The sequence below is a fragment of the Leucopleurus acutus genome, assembly GCF_964270905.1.
Source record: "Leucopleurus acutus genome assembly, chromosome: 19".
NCBI lineage: Eukaryota > Metazoa > Chordata > Mammalia > Artiodactyla > Delphinidae > Leucopleurus > Leucopleurus acutus.
In genome coordinates, this window is record NC_139161.1 from 1,352,980 (window position 1) to 1,369,749 (window position 16,770).

Sequence of the window (16,770 nt, forward strand, 5' to 3'; positions counted from 1 at the left end):
CATGTGAGCCCAGGCATATGTCTTCGGGTGTGTTCTGCTTCCTGCGGCCTCCAGCCTGCATAACAGGCTTGCAAAGATGCCTCTATGTTGGCAAAAAAATCCATGTAATATTTTCACACTTCAGACAAATAATGTAATCTTATGTTCATAATCTCCAGTAAAACATAGCATCTACCCTCAGGGAGCCCACAGCCTATGGGAAAAAGCAGTATGTAATCAATAATTGCAATTCATGTGATAATGAAGTAAAAGCAGGGGCGCTGGGGTAAGGAGGACCTCGCTGTGGGTGTCGGCTCAGCTGCTAATTAATCAGCTGTGTGACTGTGGGTAGAATGGGAACCTCTCTAGGCCTATTCCTCCATGCATAAAAAGCCGTGAATGGACCACATGGAGTTGATTGACAGGGAGATTAAATAAAGTATGATACACTGTGCAGAAGAGCAGAAGACGGCACCTGATGCGTAGAACACACCGGGTAAAGGTCATCGTTGACGGTGATGGTGATGATGACGGTCACAACTGTTAGGTGCACAAGGTTTGCGGCATCTTAGAGGAGGGAATGGTTACCTTGACCGCAAGGCTGAGGACGGGGGTCCTGGAGCAGGTTCCGTGTGAGAGCATCGGGGAGCAGAAGGGGCACGGGACAGCGTGTGCAAAGAAAGGCACGAGGCGCAGAGTGGGTGGGGTTCTGGGGAGAGACGCAGCTCGTTACTGGAGCACAGATGTCCTGGGAAGTCAGGCCCAGGTCAGCTTGAGACGGTCCTTGGATGACCCGTGCCGGGGACGTCGTTCTTCAACTACAGCTAAAAAAATCATGGAAGTACTTTTATGATGGGGGAGAGAGGGCTGGGCGGTCAGGTCTGCCTTTCAGGGAAACGGGCCGGCAGTGCAGAGTCAGCTGAAGGGAAATCTGGAAGCAGGGCGGCTGCAGTAGGCTACCTGTCCTGTAGTAGAAGTCAAGATGCAGTAGTCTCCAGTCAGAGGCCTTGAGATTTCCCATCGTCTACCGCGTGGATCCTGACCGTACAGCCTCCACGTGGCTCCCTCAGCCGCTGCCCCTGCACGACCTCCATCCACAGCAGACACCGGCCCCCGCCGGCGTCCCTAAGTGCCGCACACGTCACCTCTGTGCTTCCCACTCTCCCCTCCGCCAGCAGCTCCTGTCCCTTTCGTCCACCTAGAAAGCATCCGGGTCAGATTCCACCACCTCTGTAGAGACTTCCGTCCCCCGCTTAGAGGTGATCAGCCGGCCCGGCTCCTGTCCGGGGCCTGTCACACTCCAGTCGTGCCCTTTCTGCACGTCTCGTGGGGACGGTGTAAGCTTCCAGGGGACAAAACCCGTCTCACGCTCACTCTGCTCCCCACGCAGAGCTGTGCCGGGTCGCCAGCCGTCGCGCTGGCTGGACACACACCCTGACCGTCATCGCTCAGAAAGCCTGTGCGACGTCTTGGTGACTCCACATCCCCTAACTTTCCATCGAACGGAGACCCCTCGTGCCTCTGCCGTGTGAGCGCTCGGGAGCTTGGTCGGTGGCCGCTGGCGCGGCGATTTGAAGCTTTCTGCTCTGAGGCTGCGGGGCCTCGCTTCCCATCAGCTGGGAGGTGAGGGGCTCGTGCGCAAAATCCTCGTTCTGCTCACTGGAGCCGCCTGCGCGCATCCCGGGCGCGCCGTGGGACAGTGACCGCCGTCGTGTTCCTACTTTGAGTTTTGTGTAGAACGCCGTATCTGGCAAGACAGGCCTCCTTAAACATAGGATGTAACTGGTGCTTTGAGGGAGAGATTTAACTTATTTATAATTGTCAAGAGTTTAAAAATGCAGGAAAGGAAGAGCAGTCATGGCTTGCCTATTTTGAAAGATGCCCTCGAACCAGTTCAAAAAACCTCTGACTAAATCAGGTATTTTGCACGATATCTAACTGAAGGTTAGATCTGGGCACTTCTAGTGTAATTTTTGCTTTAAAAATAGGAAACAGCGGTTTAGCGCTGATTGCCTCTTGAACTCTGTCGGTAGCATCGTTGCTCACCAGCATCTCTGATGACTGACAGGCTAGCTGGGCGGCCCCGTTTCGTGCGAGGTGGCGGCGTGCCAGGGAGACGACAGAGGTGGCCTTGGCCTCCCGGCAGCATCTGACGGCTGACGGCTCTCCCCTCCTCACTTGCACCCACCTCTCTGGCCGTCCCGGTCCTAAACGTTGGTGCCTCCTGTGCATAAGTCTTGGCTCCTGGGAGATTCCTGGTCTCTCTCTCCCCCTGCAAGGAGCCCCCTTTCCCCGGCTTCTGCGTCCTCCTCTGGCTCAGTGGTCCTCAGGTGTCCAGGCCCGGCTTCCTCATCAGCTGTGCTCGTGCCTATCTCCCGGGCACCTGAAACACAGTAAATGGAAACCCAAACCAGGCCTTCTCTTGCCCGCATTCTCACTCTTCTTGGCACACAGCTGAGACGTAAATTCTCATTCGACTCACCTCGTGCTTTTATTTTTCACAAGCCACTCAGTTGTCAGCTTCCGTGATACGAGGTCCCCACAGCCGTCACCCTACAACAAGAACGTCTCCTGATCCCTGCACCACGGCTGTCCCCTGAGTCCCAGGCCACCTCCCCTCCTGAGTTTCTTTACAATATTTCCGGATAATTCCTCCTCCCAGGAATGAGGAGGTGGCAGTTTCCATCGTGGTTCTCGCTGGGAGCCTGCGTCTGCATCCACGACGTGGGTAGGGTAGTATCTCCCTCCCAAAGTTTATGTAAGGATTAAATACAACCTTCACGACGTGTGGAAGGTTATCTGTCAGCTCCTTAATACAGTGCCTGGTGTCTGTCGGATGTTCCTAAGCGGTGCTTTCTCTTCTACTTTCTGTACTTTCTACGCCATTAAATCTAAACTTTACTGCCCGCCGTGATTTCAAGGTCCCACCTCCCTATTCAAATGTATCTTCGTTCACAGTATTACTGAGCACCTACCGTGTACCACGTGTTCCAACCTCACTTCAAGGTACAAAGAGGAAACATCCAACGGAGCCCAGACCCCGCGTCCGCCTTACTGAATACCAGTCTCACTGCATAGGTCTTCCTGGCCTTTTATTCACAAAGTCGGTTACACGTCTCGGGTGTCTCCCCCTGCCCTTGGCTGGGGTTTTGCTCCTCCGTCGATGGACACCCCCTTGCAGGAAGGGCTGATCGACTCTCCCTCTGGGAGGAAATCCAGACAGTAAACAAAAGGGAAAACCGCGTGTCTTCCCGCGGGCGTTCTCTCCAGACGCTTTCAGGGACGTACCTTTTGACGTAAAGTGGACAGTTTGCCGTCCTCTGACGCGTGTGAACTTGCCCTCCACGTGCCCACGCACCTCGCCGCACGGACTCCCCACCTTCGGGTGAATCTCTGAGATCACTTTTGATCTTGGCAGCCCCGTAGGTACTCTGGACCTTCTGAAGGTCCTGTCATCTTAAGACAAAGACTGACTTAACACCCACGGTTGTGTGCGCTGAGGTTTTGATTCGTTCATTCACTCAGCAAATACTAAGGAGGCGCTGCCACAGGCCAGGCAGTGAGCTGGACGCCCGAGCTGAAGGAGTCAGCCAGCCGGACACCGTCCCCGACCTGCAGTGTCACAGTCTAGGGCAGGGGTCGGCCTGCTTTCTGCCAAAAGCTAGACAGAAAAGGTTTCAGGCTTTGTGGGCCACAGGGTCTCTGTGAAGAGCCCTCAGCGAGGTCATGGCCAAGTAGCCACGTCGATGATACGCAAACAAACGCGCGTGGCTGTGCTCCAGTAAAACTTCATTCCCCAAAAATAGGTGGTGGGGGCTGCCCTGGTGGCGCAGTGGTTGGGAGTCCGCCTGCCGATGCAGGGGACGCGGGTTCGCGCCCCGGTCCGGGAAGATCCCACATGCCGCAGAGCGGCTGGGCCCGTGAGTCATGGCCGCTGAGCCTGCGCGTCCGGAGCCTGTGCTCCGCAATGGGAGAGGCCACAGCAGTGAGAGGCCCGCATACCGAAAAAAAAAAAAAAAAAAAAAAAAAAATAGGTGGTGGGCCGGATTTGGTCTGCAGTCCAAAATTTGCTGACCCCTGGTTGAGCAGATGCATCACATAAATGCAGGTTAATATTTTGCACGTTCTGCCTTGTTTCAATAGGAATGTTTTGGGTGCGGGTGACAGAAAAGGCAGCCCAGGCAGAAGAGTCCAAGGATAGGCTGACTCCTGATCAAGGGCTGGTTTCAGGCTCTCCAGTCTCAGCTCTTCCTCCTCTGGGCTGGCTCCACTCTGTCACCTCTAGCTTCTGGGCAGCAAGATGGCTTGTCACACCCGAGTGACATCCCCCGGTGAAGTCCAGCGGGGAATGCAATGCACTGTTGGCACTGCATTCCGTACCCCCAGCGCCACCGTCCCTAGACCCCGCTTCCGCCCACCACCTCCCAGGCTTTCCGACCCTTCTGACCCTTCAGAAGCCCAGTGTCTTTGTAATGCTCCTACTGACCCCCTGCTCACCCTCCCTCAGAGTGTGGACTGGACTCCAAAATTCTCTCTTGTTATTTCGCCCTCCCCACCAGTCTAACTCAGTTTTTCTTTCTGGCCTTCAACTGAGCCATAGAAGGACGGGGTTCTGCATAAACTAACCCACAGTGAATAGGAGCATCTGGTGATGTCCCTTAACCCTCCCACAGATTTCTGCTTGGGAGGGATCCAGGCTGGGTGGGTGGTCTTGAGCTGGGATCCCTCCCTGAAATCATTGATCAGGGAGCACTTGTTCCCCACCTGCAGCGAGGGTCTGAGAAAACCCGTGGACACAGCAGTCACTGTTGTGGCTTGGCTAAATAATACGGCTCAAAAGCAGATAAGTCGTGCTTCCAAACGCATGTAGATTATTTCGATTATACAATGAAGATTCATTTGCGATCGATTCTGAATCTCTAGAAGCTTTTTGTCATGATGTCCTTTCTCAGAGGTTTAAATGGAATCCTCAGGCTAATCACGAATACACACAAATAATTAGCCGAAAGTCTAAAAGATTGGCTAAATGAAATATGTACTTCAATTTAATTCGTGACTTATATACATAATAATACAATGAAATACATTACATGCGTATAACCTCCATTATATGCTGTAGTGATGTTTATTGAACTTGACTAAGTGCCACTGTTGTAAAAATTATACATGTATTGAATCCTCTAGTCCTCACAGTAGCCTTGAGAAGTTTTCATTCCCATTTTCCTGATAAGGAGACAGAAGCACAGAGAAGTTAACCTTCCCAGGGCACGCAGTTTAGAGGCACAGCCCAGATTCAGTCCCCGACGTTTCTCTTCCAGAGTCTGGGCTCTTAACCCCTAGGCTTCACTGTACTGAGTTAAAGGCAGGTGGCAGCCCGTCTGCCCTCATACAGGAAGGCTCTGCTGGGTCATGTCACGGGGCACCCCTGTGCTTCAAACACTCGGCGGCGATCAGTAAAATACAAACAAAGCAGAAGATGTATTTGGTATCAAAAGCATGATGAGCATGTGTGTGGCTGGAAGCGGATCAGAACCCCAGAGTGGTGGGTGAAGCTGAAGCCTCTGGGACGGGATCCCAAGCCCGACAGCAGGCAGAGGCAGCTGGGAAGAAAGGCCCGGGGACGGAGATGCAGAGAGGGCTCTTGCTGGTGAGTGACTGGGTCGCAGCTGGAAAGCCAGGCTGGTGTGGAGACTGTGGACCTCCGTTACCTGCCCGTAACCAGGGCCGTGGCTTCTCCAAGGCTGGAAGGCAGCGACCTAGACATAGCCACATCAGGGTCTTGGGAAGCTGCCCCGGCTGGGTGCCTGGACCTACAGCAGCCCTGAGAGCACCACAGAGCAGGACCCGCCAGCATCCCGAGTCCAGGTGGAGGCAGTGGCACGACCCCCCATGAGACACGAAGGAACCATCAGAGAAACACGAGAAAGGCCCTGGTGAGAACAGGCATCCGGGCACTTGGTGAATAAACTCAAAGCCGGCTAAGCTGTCTGATGTTGCAGACGTGGGGAGACTCTCTGGGGAGACCGCGGGGTGAGAGACGTTTAAGGGCCAACTGGGCGGGACCTCGTTGGCCACGTAAAGGATTTTGATTTTCACTTTAAAGATTGAGCAGATTTGACTGGAAAAGCAAAACCAGCATGCGGGCATTGCAGTAGCTGGGGGCAAACTGAGGCACTGTGGACGGGGACGGGCCAGTGGAGAGGCAGCTAGGAGGCGACATCAACTCTAAGAGTCCTTACGGTTCCTTGGCGCTCTGCTGAACTGACCCCACGGGGCTTGGTTGGAACGCGCTTTGTAAAGTAACACTAGGCACTGTCACTCTGCTGACCCTGCCGACACGTGTGAAAACCCGCAGGATTTCCCAGTGGCGACTCAGCAACTGGCCTCCCCGCAGCTCAGCTCTCGGAAAGTGAGTCTGGCATTGGCTGCATTGGCACCTGTGTTTGCGACCCCGTCCCTACGTTGTTTGTACAAAGCTACTCACTTCCGTCTCGTTTTTACGATAGGAGGTTGACGTGTTTGCCGTAGTTTGAACGTCCTGACATGACTAATTGATGCAGGGCCACCAGACATGTGTTACTTCTCCCTTCCATATTTTTAATGAAATTATAGAGTTCCAAGGTTCAGTCTTTTCTTCAACATCACTTTGAATTTTTCTCTGCAGACACCCTCTTGGCTCAGGTCCACGTCATACACTCCTATTTATCACATGAGTATTTATCTGATTATACAGGATGTGAGCTTTACTCCATTGTGATGCTGAACTCCAGGTCTGAGGTTCTTGGTCTTCATAGTCTTTTTTTTTTTTTTTTTTTTTTGCGGTACGCAGGCCTCTCACTGTTGTGGCCTCTCCCGTTGCGGAGCACAGGCTCCGGACACGCAGGCCCAGCGGCCATGGCTCACGGGCCCAGCCGCTCCGCGGCATGTGGGATCTTCCCGGACCGGGGCACGAACCCGCGTCCCCTGCATCTGCAGGCGGACCCCCAACCACTGCGCCACCAGGGAAGCCCTTCATAGGCTATTTTTAAAGTCAAAGGGACTACTGTCAGTGCTGTGCCTTCGAGGGAAAGGTGGGCGGTCTGTGGCCAGAGGCAAGCACAGCCCTCCCTGTTCACGTGGTACCAGGTTATACATACGCCGTTTCCACTCGGCTTACATTACAGGAGCGTCACTGTTTGTCGTGATGTCCTGAGTTTCCTAATCTTCCTTTCCTAAAGGAAAGAAGACGGAAATGGAGAGAGAAGTAACCATTGTGGAGAGAGGGAAGCTGTGTCTATTGGGTGGGATGCTGGAGGGACGAGGAATAGCGGATAGTTCTACACGGTGCTTCTCGAGGGCAGTGGGAAGGGTGAGGTGGGACGGAAATTCCTTCCAAGAAGGACTCAAGCGAGAACGACCTTCGAATTCTTCCGCATTTCATAAACATCATTCACTAATACAGTTGCACACTGTATGTGAATAAGATTTAATATTCAAATCTAATAGTAAAATAGATGTACATGTAAACAATTTTGACCTCCCTTAGTTTGTATGCCCATCAAACCCTTTGCTTAGATCAACTCAACTTCCCCTTGTTTCTTGCCAGGTTAACAGCCAGAGGGGGAAGGCAGGGAGGAGGGAGAGGGGCACGGCTAGCAGTTAGCAGTTAATAGTCTGCACTTAGTCTGTAGACAAATGTCATCATTCCCTCATTATTTCCCCTCAAACACATCCTGGGACAGACGTGGGGACAGAAAAATAGTAGCGGGAGTCAAAAGTGATAAACAGAAAAAAAAAAAAAGTGATATACAGGACTATGCGCTAATTCTTTCCTTCCTCCTTCTCCTTTTGCTGTGGAACAAACTTAGATATATCCTTCACTGGTCGGACTTTAAAATGTGTGCTTATGTGGGGGATTTGCGGAACTTTTGTTTTAGGTCAGTATGTGTACTGCCTTTGTACAGATGTTTAAAAATTAGTCTTATCATAAATGCTTGGTAAATTAAAATTTTAAACCAATGGGAAAGTACAGGGAAAACATACCATATTGGAACCAATTGTTGTTGGCACTGTTGTTATTGTTGTCATTAAAAAAATTAAATAAATAGAGCAAAGATCAGCTGGATGTCTGGAAGGATGTCCCCTGGCCCCTGTTGCGCTAGGGAGAGCACAACTGTGCAGTGGATGCAACTGCTGTAGCTGGTGGTGTCTGTGAAGGAAGCCCGTCAGCATGTGGGAAGATTGTGTGAGATACTGCAGAGCACAGTGGCTAAGAATATGTGCTGGAGGGTCAGACTGCTTGAGCTCAAATTTGTGCTTCCCTCATTGGGTCGTCAGAGGGATTAAACACTGCTTAAAATACTCAGAATTGTAACCGGCACATAGAAAGTACTCAATAAACGTTTGCTGGTAGTAACGTCATTAACCTCATAAGTAGAGTAAAACGGATTGGTTAAAGTTTTCCATGACTTTATTAAAGTCATAGGCGTCTGCTTGTTATAGTGATGATTAAATTCAGGATTTGGGTTTAAGGATTCAGGATAGTAATATTTTCCTGAGTGATAGATAGTCTCACCCACGGAGAGGTAATGTCGGATTTTTCCAAGGGCCCATTTTAAGTTCACTCAGATTCACCAAAATCATAAAAACAAAGAAGAAAGGGATAGACAGAAAGTAGAAGTGCCAAGATCGTCAATAAAAGTTGGGGAATATAGCGTACTGAATTTTAAGAGTGGTGCAAGGGACGGTGGTGATCAATGCATGACCTTGCTCACGCACAATTTTCTGCTGTCTACGACTCGCCTCCAGTAGAGGGAGACCATCAGGTGTGAAAAGTGAAGTGGGAAAAAAAGAGAGTCCAGAGAAGCTATGAACATTAACTGAAGAGCTTCAGTACTTGGCCCTGACCTCCAAAGTAGCTGAAAACTAAGAGCAGGTGGGCCCCAAGAACAAACGAAATAATAGGTTTGATCAAAGGGTGTTGATGACAGCAAAACTGAACCATAGCTGTGGCCTGCCCCAGCTTACTCCCCGCCTCAGCATTCAGAAAATTGCTGGTTCCATTCAAAAATGAAATTTAAATTTTTTTTAAGAAAAAGGAACTAGGTTAAGAGCCTTGCTAGATTAAGAGAGAGAGAAAGAAGGAGTGGAAGCAAAAAGCAAATTAGAACATAGATCTAATGGGAAATTACCCAAGAAGTAAGGAGAAGGTTCAGACAAATTACAGTTCTTTGAAACCAAAACAGTTCTTCATAATGTCAAAGCATTTACAAAACACATTGACATATCTCTCTGTCAAGGAAAAAGGTGGGGAGAGAGAGAAGAAGAAGAGCGATGTGTTTAAAGATGATATAATTCAACAAAGATGAGAAGTGATTTCTCAGAGTTTAGGAAAAAAGGTAGTCAAAATCAAGAGATTACAGAGATTGAAACCATATTAGAAGAAACAAAAATGGGAAAATCATAACTGAAAACATCTAAGGAAATACGGTGATCACACAAAATAAAATGAAAATAGAAAACAGATGTAAATTGATAAGAAAGTAAAATAATAGAGAAAATTGTAAATATGGAAGATTGTCAAAGAAGAGCCAACACATGCAAAATCTCTGTTCCTGAAGAAGAGAACAAATAGAAAAAAAACATATATAACATGAATATATGTAACTATTGGTATAATAGAAAACAATTCTAGCAGAAGAAGCTTTTCTTCAAAGAATTGAATATAAAGATAGAAAGAGGGACTTCCCTGGTGGCACAGTGGTTAAGACTCCATGCTCCCAATGCAGGGGGCCTGGGTTCGATCCCTGGTCAGGGAACTAGATCCCACATGCATGCCGCAACTAAGGAGCCCACCTGCCGCAACTAAGGAGCCCTCCTTGCCGCAACTAAGACCCAGTGCGACCAAATAAATAAATATTTTTTTTAAAAGATAGAAGGAGCACGCACATTGTCTCAGGAAAATTGATATAGAATCATTAATACCAAAACATATCCCAGTGAAGTTACCTAATCCAGGGAAAAATAAAATCATATGGACATCCAAGCAGAGAAAGAAAGTCACATTCAACATGGAAAAAAAATTAGCCTAACTTCAGACTTCACCATAGCAATGCCAGAAGACATTGAGGAAACACCTCCAAAGTTCTGAGAGAAAGAACGTGGGACAGAAGCATTTTTATACCCAGACAAGTTATATTTCAAATGGACAGGCAGAGGGCAGACATTCTAAACAAACAGGGATACAAAAAATAGAGCAAACATGAGTCCTTTTTAAGAGTAGTAGCTCAAAATTTCAGAGCCAGCGATGAGTGATAGAAAAAAAATACTCAATATATAGTAGCCTGTGAGCCCTTGATAAAGGTTGCCCCTAAAGTCTGATTTATAAACCACGTGTTTTACTCTGTGTTTGCCTTTCATTTGAGTCAACTGACAGATGTTACTATTGGACTTACGTCCAAGAAGATAAAATGGGAAAAATCAAATATTTCTTCAGTGGGAGAGATCATTTTTCATCATTTCTGTTTACCCTTTAGGTATAAATCACAAGATTGTAACATACCTCAAAAAAATACTTTGCTAAAAGTTTAAAAATTGTGTTCCTGAACATTTGCCGTGGGATTTTAGTAGGTAATAAACTAAACTATTAGAGCACATTTCTCCCTTAGTTTAGTTTAGTATAAGAAAATTCGGGAACTAAAGGCTAGTAATTTTAAGTTATCCTCAGTAAACCCATAGACTTGTCTAACTGAACTCAGTGGCACATATTTTCATAGTCTAGTACCTTCTTTCCAGGTGTGTCCAATGACTCATTTGTGGGATACACTGCAGTTCAGCTTTAGTACTTAGTTAAGTCCCACACAGCACATGCAACACAGTTTTGAATTCCATAGCATCTCAGATTAGGAGAAGGAGAAATAAACAGAGCTGGAGGAGGGCACCAAGACGGACACACTCACATTCGTGCTCACCCTCAGACACACCTCTTCATCCTGCTGAAGCACATTCTCCCAAAGACTTTTCTTCCACCGTCCTTAACTGTTTGTAGTTTGATGAGCTGCCAGCTTTTCCTTGACCAGCCCAGTGACCGGCAGGTAGTCGAGCAAGACCTGGCTGTATTCCAGAGGCAGAGGGAAACTCATGAATCAGAGATGCTCACTATGACAAGGGCCCTCTGCTTTCCTGTATGGGGAGGCCTGGAGACACAGCTGTGCAGATTTTCCTTCACTCGCATCTTCATAATCACATGATGATATCAAGCACCCAGGTACCTAGACAGTTAGCGGGGAGTGTCTTAGCCAAACAGATGACTTACCATGAATTGTCCTCACACACAGCTTAGTATGATCGCAACCCACACCCTGATCAAGAAGAGGACGTAGGATTAGCATCCTGTGTACATAACGAGTGGAGAAGAGAGGACAGGTATTTTCCTTATCCAATGCCAAAAACTGTGTCAACGAGGATTTTAAAGAAACAAAGTGCTGGTGCAGGGACTCTCTCTCTCCCAGATTGACAAGGACCGAGCACCTTGTTCAGTTTGTGTTTCCCCTTATTTCATCTCAGCTGTCTGGTTTCTGACCACATGTAACAAACTTACCTTTGTAATGAATGGACATTATTCTGGGATTTCTTAAATTCAAAACAATCATTTCTGTGGTTAAAAAGATACGCTTTTTTTGTTCATTTTAGATAACTTACATACGACAAGAATATGAAACAAAATTTAAAGGATTGATGCCAGCATCTCTAAGACAAGAACTTGAAGACACTATCTCCTCCCTAAAGTCACAGGTAATTTCTAGAATCAGGGAATTTTCCAAGGGTTTAGATCAGCGGTCCCCAACCTTTTTGGCACTAGGGACCGGTTTCATGGAAGACAGTTTTTCCACGGCCGGGGGGGGGGGGGGGGGGCGGGGGGATGGTTCGGGTGATAATGTGAGCGACAGGGAAGCTTGCCCGCCGCTCACCTCCTGCTGTGCGGCCCAGTTTCTAACAGGCTGCGGACCAGTACCCGTCCACGGCCCGGGGGTGCTGGGGACCCCTGGTTTAGATGATGTGCATATCTTAATTAATGTTTGTTTCTGAACTGATGCCAGAAATCCATGTGATGTCACAGAATAACCGAGTGCCCAGGATGAATTGTTTTTTGTTTTGTGGGGTTTTTTAGAATTTTTTATTACTAGCTTAAGAACTCTTTGTCTCGATAAGATTTTCTTAAAAGCATCCTTGAAATTGAAAAGCTCAGTTATGGTTACTTTTATTTACAGTCTGCATTCCAACACAGACTCACCCTTTTATTCTTGGTTCCAGGCCCAAAATGCCATCAGTTAGCACATTGCTAACTCCTTATCATGTGAAAGTGCAGAGAAATAAAAAACATGGCTAAGTTAGAAGCATTTTTACTCTGGTGTACTTTATATGATTGTCAGAGATAACAAGATGCATTTTAGGATCGAGGCAGGATAATGACATGGTATTCAAACAATTCGGTTAAATATTGATATTTCTGCTGAAACGTGTAGTTCTTGGTACAGTAGTTTATAAGAGATAAAATTGACTTCAATTTAGATATTAGTTAAAAACTTCCTACATAAATTTTCTCTAAAACAGGTTTTATATATTGCTGTAAATATTTTATATAGCATTAGTCTTATAGATTCCTGGCTTTTTAAAAAACAAATGTTTTAACTCAACATGAGAAGAAGTTCACATATTCCCATTTCTAATACACTTAGAAATTTAAAACATACTTTTTTCCTGGAAAAGCTCCGCAAGGGAAAGATTTCTTTTCTCTTTGTGCCAAGAACAATGCCTGTCACAGAGTAGGTCCTCAAGAAATTTATTTACGAATGAAACAAATGCCGTAGTTCGATGAAATTCACGTTAGCTCTTTATAATGTATAGGACAGATACGTGGAGCAGATGTTAGCCGTGCCCTTTCTGTTCCCCTCAGCAAAAGTCTCTTATCTGAAAATGCAAAGTTCGTTACATCAACCCTTATGCTACTGTTAGCTATCGCTTCTGTAGGCTAAGAAGTTTGGCTGTGCTCAGTCCTACCTATAAAAATAAGTATGACAGGAGAGTGTTAACTTACAAAGGATTAGGTCGTCTTTATTTACGTGGAAGGCTCTCCTCAAGATGTGGCTTACCCATTCACTTTGTAGGAGGGCTTCCTTAGGTTCAGCTGTGTAGGACCCAGCACCTTCAGAGCAGGTATTTTTAAGAAAAAAAGAAAGAAAAGAAAGAGAAATCTGATATCCACCTGCAGGGCTTCTGTTATCATTCACATCATTTCACTGTAATAAAAGCCACTCAGCCTCCTAAAACTGGATGTTGACCCAGAAAGAGAGCGCTGCCAGCTGCGTGAGGGCCTCAGAATCGGCAGCTGTGCAGAGGTGCAGCCCACAGAGTGAGCAGATTTAGTTTGAGAGCACAGGTGCCTGTGGTTTTGAAAATTGTTGGAATTCCAGTGGCAAAGCACGGTGGAGGCAGGGAAGTGGGATCAGTGTAGTCCTTGCATCTGTCAAAGTTATCAGTGGTCCTGTGGGTCACTGGATTAATTGGATAAAATTCAGACCGGGGTGATGTAAAGAGTCAGAAAAGCAGCGGGACCACTTTGATATGTACCCATTTAGAGAAGCCGTGCTCAGGGAGATCAGCTCGGTGCTTTGTGACCACCTAGAGGGGTGGGATAAGGGAGGGTGGGAGGGAGACACAAGAGGGAGGGGATACGGGGATGTGTGTATACGTATAGCTGATTCACTTTGTTATACAGCAGAAACTAACACACCATTGTAAAGCAATTAGACTCCAATAAAGATGTAAAAAAAAAAAAGAAAGAAAAGCCATGCTCCCTCTCTCCAAGCACAGTTTCTACTCTGCCAGCTGTCCTGTCTTGCATAACCATGTTTCAGAATCGACCGTTGCCATGGTTTCAGTTCAGACCAAAGAGACAAGAGTAAAGCTCCAAAGTGATCAAATGCCACTGACTCCTGGTCACGTTAAGCCATAGTGTAAGTGTCCGGAAACCACTTCCAGTAGGTTGTGGAAAGTGCTTTTGAATTTATGCCTGATACAAGTACTTTTAATAGTATAGAAATTCATGCTTCAGGATAATCCAACCATGCTGTGAAGGTCTGACTGAAGAGACTCTCCTTGACAGCCCAGTTTCTCCCATCCCTAGCCCCTCAGGGGCAGGGGCCCCAGGGTGGTACCTGCCAGGATCTCTGGACTAGGCAGTTCCTGTTAGTCACTTCCTGTCATGCTCATGACCTTGGGAACTGGCTGTCGTTCACCCCATTTCACAGGTGAGGCATCAAGAGAAAAAGGACCTTCCCTAGCGCTGTGGAGGCCAAGTCAGGAGCTGAACGCCAGTTGGCCTAACTCCAGACACAGCGCAGGCTCTTTCCACGACAAAATACTACCTCTGCAACCTCAGGGAATCCCCGGAGAGATTAAGGTTTCTAGTAGGCAGTAATGTTGTTTCCACTCACTCACTCATTCCTGAAACAGCTAGGGAATGCCAGCTACATGTCCAGCCCTGAAAAAGAAACTGGGGTTACAGAGATGCTCCAACATTATCCCTGCCCCAGGAGAGCTCTCGGGTGTGAGGGAGAGACGTGAAGACAGATCACCAGAAGGCAGTTGGAAAAGTGCTAAGAACAGAACAGGAGAACACAGAGGAGGGGCCGCTGGCTGCCTGGGGCAGGAGGTGATGAGGGGCAGGGCTGGAGGGGGGCGGGGCAGAAGAATTCAGGAGCAGAGGTGACCTTGAACCCAACAGTGGACAGTGAATAAGAGGTAGTTGGCCAAGCATTCCCAAGCAGACGATGGCAGATGGCCACAAAGGGCCAAAGGGCCGCAGAGTAGGAAGGATGCGAGGTGGAAGGTGGTGATGGTGGAAGAGAGGAGATGAAGCGCCCAGGTGGGCCAGGGCCAGGTCCAAACAGCTCTGCAGTGCGGGGTTTGAACTGGGTTCTGTAGCCTCTGATGGAGTGCCAGTGGGGATGGGATGTGATCAAATACAAAACCACAGCATTAGCATTCAACAGATCCTCCGCGTTTTATCTAGAGAGTTGTCTGAATTTAAATAAAATCTGACCAGACACTGTATCTGCACAGTGTCGCCCTGTAAGCCACCTTCACCTCTTCTCACACGAGGTCTCTTTTCTAGGTTAACTTTCTGCAAAAGAGGGCATCCATCCTTCAAGAGGAGCTGATGACCTACCAGTGCAGAAGGTACTGTTGTGGCCAGAATGTCTCCTGAGTAGTTTGTACTGTCTGCACCTGTGGGTCTCCTGGTTGGGTGTTAAAATCTTCATTAAAAATGCGTTGGGGCTTCCCTGGTGGCGCAGTGGTTGAGAATCTGCCTGCCAATGCAGGGGACACGGGTTCGAGCCCTGGTCCGGGAGGATCCCACATGCCGCGGAGCGACTGGGCCCGTGAGCCACAACTACTGAACCTGCGCATCTGGAGCCTGTGCTCCGCAACAAGAGAGGCCGCGACAGTGAGAGGCCCGCGCACTGCGATGAAGAGTGGCCCCCGCTTCCCTCAACTAGAGAAAGCCCTCGCACAGAAATGAAAACCCAACACACCCAAAAATAAACTAATTAATTAATCAATTTAAAAAATTCGTAAACATAATCAGTTTGGAAAAAAAGACTTATTTTTCGTAAAGAGCCTGTCTTGGAGAAGACCCCCTCCTTATACCATCCAAACGAGATGAGGGTCCGCCAGTGCCTGACAAGGCCAGGCTCACCTGCAGAGTCACGACAGGATGTTGCCTTGAAGCCCAGTTGCAGGGTTAAGGAGACGCTGTCTTCCTCTTAAGAGAGTGAGATGGCGTGGTCCTCAGTGTGGTCACCCGCATCTGCAGAGCCCCACATCCCTGGACGCTTGGCTCTGTAGCAGACGTTTACCAACCCCAAATATCAATAGATAAACGGCTCCGTGGTGTGCAAACACTGTGCCCCCAGGAGCGCACACCTCGGGGATGCAGGAGACCCTTCCAGTCAAAGGTTCCCAGAGACGTCACTGACATAGATCACATTTACCTGTTCTGACAGCCCTCCTCTTAGTACAGTGAAAGGCTGAACCATTTAGTTGGCACTGGATTAAAAGTAAAAACTTTGGATACACAGTACCATGTATAAGATAAACAACGAGGACCACAGGGGACTATAGCGCAGGGGACTATATTCAATATCTTATAATAATCTACAATGGAAAAGAATCGAAAAAATATGTACGTAGATATATTTGAATCACTCTGCTGTACACCTGAAACTAACACAACATCGTAAATCAACTACACTTCAGCTTTAAAAAAGTAAAAACTTTGAGACTCATTCACCTTTCAGAAGATTCTTGGTACAGATAGGACTTGATCCCTTATGGGTGCCAGTGATGAAATTTTGATATCAAATATACTTTTTAGCCTCTCTCCAGCTCCTCCTGAGGTAGAACATATTTTGTTATGGACGTGCCCGTTAAACCTAGAGAAGGTTGTAACTCTGGGGTTTTTGATCTTCAGGTAACCACGTGGTGACATACCTGAGTAACCCAGGAGAGGGGGATGGAGCTAACCGTCGGGACAGAGCTTTGGATTTCTTCCCACAGGTTTGAAGATTTGGATGTTGTAAAGTAAATTGTGAGATCAATGGCATTTTTTAATACTTAAATGTAATTAAGATCATAAAAACATGCATCACTCATACACTAACGGGGTGGTTTTATTTGTGTCTGCCTACATTATTTTTTTTAACATTCCTTTATTTCTGATTTCCATATCTGTGTGCGTTTGAGCGTGTA

The 16,770-nt window shown here is 47.6% G+C and overlaps 1 protein-coding gene across 12 annotated transcripts in view; it reads left to right on the plus strand.

The window, feature by feature from the left end:
* Positions 1-16,548, plus strand: part of CEP112 (centrosomal protein 112) — a 422,061-nt gene extending 405,513 nt beyond the window's left edge. For all 12 annotated transcript variants that reach the window (XM_082861163.1, XM_082861173.1, XM_082861172.1 and 9 more), the window contains 3 exons: positions 11,650-11,751; positions 15,134-15,198; positions 16,493-16,548. In XM_082861163.1, the coding sequence (XP_082717289.1) occupies positions 11,650-11,751; positions 15,134-15,198; positions 16,493-16,496 (171 nt within the window). In that variant the 3' untranslated portion in view covers positions 16,497-16,548. The remainder of the gene's footprint in view (positions 1-11,649; positions 11,752-15,133; positions 15,199-16,492) is intronic.
* The last annotated feature ends 222 nt before the right edge of the window (positions 16,549-16,770 follow it).